General features: G+C 62.8%; 2 protein-coding genes across 2 annotated transcripts in view; one reads left to right on the top strand and one right to left on the bottom strand.

Moving 5' to 3' along the window:
* The first annotated feature begins 7 nt into the window (after window positions 1–7).
* On the top strand, window positions 8–1,829 carry FZD9 (frizzled class receptor 9). Its single transcript, XM_007468786.1, has one exon. The coding sequence runs from the start codon at window positions 71–73 to the stop codon at window positions 1,706–1,708; it is 1,638 nt and encodes a 545-aa protein (XP_007468848.1). The 5' UTR covers window positions 8–70; the 3' UTR covers window positions 1,709–1,829.
* A 65-nt stretch (window positions 1,830–1,894) lies between these two features.
* Window positions 1,895–3,863, bottom strand: part of BAZ1B (bromodomain adjacent to zinc finger domain 1B) — a 71,142-nt gene continuing 69,173 nt past the window's right edge. The window contains exon 18 of the mRNA XM_007468887.1: window positions 1,895–1,936. Coding sequence (XP_007468949.1) covers window positions 1,895–1,936 — 42 coding nt within the window. The remainder of the gene's footprint in view (window positions 1,937–3,863) is intronic.

Here is a 3,863-nt window from a genome sequence, read left to right as displayed (position 1 = left end):
GCTGGAGATCGGCCGCTTCGACCCGGAGCGCGGGCGCGGGCCGGCGCCGTGCCAGGCGGTGGAGATCCCCATGTGCCGCGGCATCGGCTACAACCTGACCCGCATGCCCAACCTGCTGGGCCACACGTCGCAGGGCGAGGCGGCCGCCGAGCTGGCCGAGTTCGCGCCTCTCGTGCAGTACGGCTGCCACAGCCACCTGCGCTTCTTCCTGTGCTCGCTCTACGCGCCCATGTGCACCGACCAGGTCTCGACGCCCATCCCCGCTTGCCGGCCCATGTGCGAGCAGGCGCGCCTGCGCTGCGCGCCCATCATGGAGCAGTTCAACTTCGGCTGGCCGGACTCGCTGGACTGCGCCCGGCTGCCCACGCGCAACGACCCGCACGCGCTGTGCATGGAGGCGCCCGAGAACGCCACGGCCGGCCCCGCCGAGCCCCACAAGGGCCTGGGCATGCTGCCCGTGGCGCCGCGGCCCGCGCGGCCCCCCGGCGACGCCATCCTAGGCGCCGCCGGCGGCACCTGCGAGAACCCCGAGAAGTTCCAGTACGTGGAGAAGAGCCGCTCGTGCGCGCCGCGCTGCGGGCCGGGCGTCGAGGTGTTCTGGTCGCGGCGCGACAAGGACTTCGCGCTCGTCTGGATGGCCGTGTGGTCGGCGCTGTGCTTCTTCTCCACTGCCTTCACCGTGCTCACCTTCCTGCTGGAACCTCACCGCTTCCAGTACCCGGAGCGCCCCATCATTTTCCTTTCCATGTGCTACAACGTCTACTCGCTAGCCTTCCTCATCCGGGCTGTGGCCGGGGCCCAGAGCGTGGCCTGTGACCAGGAGGCGGGTGCGCTCTACGTGATCCAGGAGGGCCTGGAGAACACGGGCTGCACCCTCGTCTTCCTGCTGCTCTACTACTTCGGCATGGCCAGCTCGCTGTGGTGGGTGGTGCTGACCCTCACCTGGTTCCTGGCGGCCGGCAAGAAGTGGGGCCATGAGGCCATCGAGGCCCACGGCAGCTACTTCCACATGGCAGCCTGGGGGCTGCCGGCTCTCAAGACCATCGTTATCCTGACTCTGCGCAAGGTGGCAGGGGATGAGCTGACCGGGCTCTGTTACGTGGCCAGCATGGATGCGGGGGCACTCACGGGCTTCGTGCTGGTACCCCTCTCCTGCTACCTGGTGCTGGGCACGAGCTTCCTCCTGACCGGCTTTGTGGCCCTCTTCCACATCCGCAAGATCATGAAGACGGGGGGCACCAACACGGAGAAGCTGGAGAAGCTCATGGTCAAGATTGGGGTCTTCTCCATCCTCTACACTGTGCCCGCCACCTGCGTCATTGTGTGCTACGTCTATGAACGCCTCAACATGGACTTCTGGCGCTCACGGGCCACAGAGCAGCCCTGCTCGGCAGCCACCACGCCCGGCGGCTGGAGGGACTGCTCGCTGCAAGGGGGCTCAGTGCCCACCGTGGCTGTCTTTATGCTCAAAATCTTCATGTCGCTGGTGGTGGGCATCACCAGCGGCGTCTGGGTATGGAGCTCCAAGACTTTCCAGACCTGGCAGAGCCTGTGCCACCGCAAGATGGCAGCTGGCCGGGCACGGGCAAAGACCTGCCGGGCCCCCGGGGGCTATGGCCGTGGCACCCACTGCCACTATAAGGCCCCCACCGTGGTCTTGCACATGACTAAGACGGATCCTTCTCTGGAGAACCCCACACACCTCTAGGGACACAGGCCTGCGTGGGGAGGCTGTTGCCCCCTCCTAGCCCCCCTCCGGAGGAGACAGCTGACTAGCAGCTGCCCAGCTGTCAAGGTCAGGCAAGTGAGTGCGAGGGGCCGAGGACCAGGGCGGGGAGACTCTCTCGTTCAACCCTCACTTGTCAGGGCCCAGTGAGGCTCACTCCCCTGTCACCTAGTGCAACGGGGTGGGCCTGGCTGAGTCCCCCTCAGGGCCCTGGGGGTGGGGGCATGTGGAGAGGAGGAGGGGTAGAAGGGGGTGTGGTCCAGCAGAGTTTATTTAATGATGTAATTTATTGTTGGAGTTTCTCTGGAAGCTGTGACTAGAATAAACCCCCATGTGGCACCGCTGAGTCTTCTCTGGACTGGAAAGGGAGAAGGTAGGAGGGTGAGGGCCCTGCAGGAGTCTCCCACGTGAGCAGAGCTGGGGGTGGGTTCTGGGCTCATCCCCTGACCCCGTTTTCTGGCTCTCCATCAATGGGGAGGACATTGTGCTGTGAAACAGCTGTGTTTTGCAGGAGTCCCAGATTCTTCTCCTCTTTGTGCCTTTTGGCAACCTGCTTGCCCCTCTGAGCCCTGGGTTCATGCTTCCCAAAGTGAGACTGGGATGCCTGCTGGGATACTCAGGGAATCCCCTGGGATGACACTGTCCCCCTCTGGCCCCGGGGAGTCTAGCCTGTTTGGGGCCTGTGGGTAAGACTCTGCTTTCCTCATTTTGTATAAAAAATGAGGGCACCAGCCTACCTCAGAGTTTTCCTCAGAGGCTCAGGATCTGTTCCCACTGTCTTTCTGGCCCATCCTGCTGTCCCCTCCCTGGGGCCTGAGGGCCAGGGCCCAGCTGACTGTCCTCATTGCCTTTGAAGATTGCTGATGTGATGTGGCCACTTCACTCCTTGCAGCACCCCACCCTCTCGTCCCTCTGGGCATCTTGGTGGCAGACACAGGCATAGAGACAGCCCTTGAAGATAGTGGGGATTGGGTCCCTAGCTCCTAAAGGGCTGCAGAAAGGTTTGAGTTGTGAGCACAGCAGTGAGAAACGGGGCAGGTGCTGGGGCGTGCACATGGCTCCCCTGAGGCAGCTCCCACATTCGTGTGCCGGGATAGGAAAAGGTACTGCGCCTATCTGTGTGCTGGGGAGGCCCTGGGGCTGCCGGGACCTGCGCCACCTCCGTGTGTGGCCGTCCCGGAGACCCTGTCAGCGTGGTCAGACCGCAGCGTCCTATCTTAGCCTCTGCTTTGGCCACTGTGACTCCAGCCAGGGGAGGGTCTTGGTTCCTGTCTCTGGGTGCATGACACGTTCAGCGTCACTGTCAGGAGGCCCCAGGGTTCAGCCCCACTGCCAGCCAAGGGGAGGCCCAAGGTCAGCTGCTTCATATCACAGTAGGGCTGAGCCCCCAAACCCAGCACCTCTCCAGCCAGAGCCCTTTACCCTGCACCAACCACCAATCTCACAGGAACAAGAAAGAAACCAAATGGAGATCAAACAGGTGGCGTCAGCTCCCTCAGGAGGTGAGTGGGGAGAGGGCTGTCCCTCACAAGGAACAGTACTGACCTCTAAGGGAATTTCGCAGCCCTCACCCCTCTGCAGCTGGCAGGTGGAATGCGCCCCCCCGTCCCAATCTAAAGCCTGCCCTTCTCATAGCCACAGGCTAAGTCCTCATGCCTTCTCTGACCAGTGAAACCAAGTGACCCTAACATGTGACAATTCGCCGGGGGAGGGTCCCTGACTGAGAAAAAGAATGAGCTTAATGAAGGTGACAGGGGCCCAAGTTGGGAGTGGGAGGGGGAGTGGCTGCACCGAGCTGGGCTTAACAGGCCAGGTTTGCACGCAGCCGACCTGAAACTGCTGAGGGCCTGCACTAGGGCAGGGGCAGCCAGAGGCAAAGGAGAGGATTCTGGAAACAGGGGAGGAGAGAGGCAAGTGATGTGTAGGGGCCAAGGGTGGCGGGGAGGGTAAGCATCAGGGGCGGCACCAGTTCACCCAGGTCCTGCCAGTCATTGGGCACCTGGCTGCGTCCCACTCAGCGGAAACAAGACTGGCTTCCAGGACAACTGGGATGGCAGGGGGGTGGGGGGTGGGGGGCGTGCAATCACAACAGGCCCCAAGGGGGCTCTGCTTTGAGGCTGAGATGGTTCACATAGGC

Source organism: Lipotes vexillifer, unplaced genomic scaffold, assembly GCF_000442215.2.
Source record: "Lipotes vexillifer unplaced genomic scaffold, Lipotes_vexillifer_v1.1 scaffold12, whole genome shotgun sequence".
In the NCBI taxonomy this organism is placed as follows: Eukaryota; Metazoa; Chordata; class Mammalia; order Artiodactyla; family Lipotidae; genus Lipotes; species Lipotes vexillifer.
Note: the sequence above shows the minus strand (reverse complement) of the source record. Positions and strands in the feature narration are given on the sequence as shown.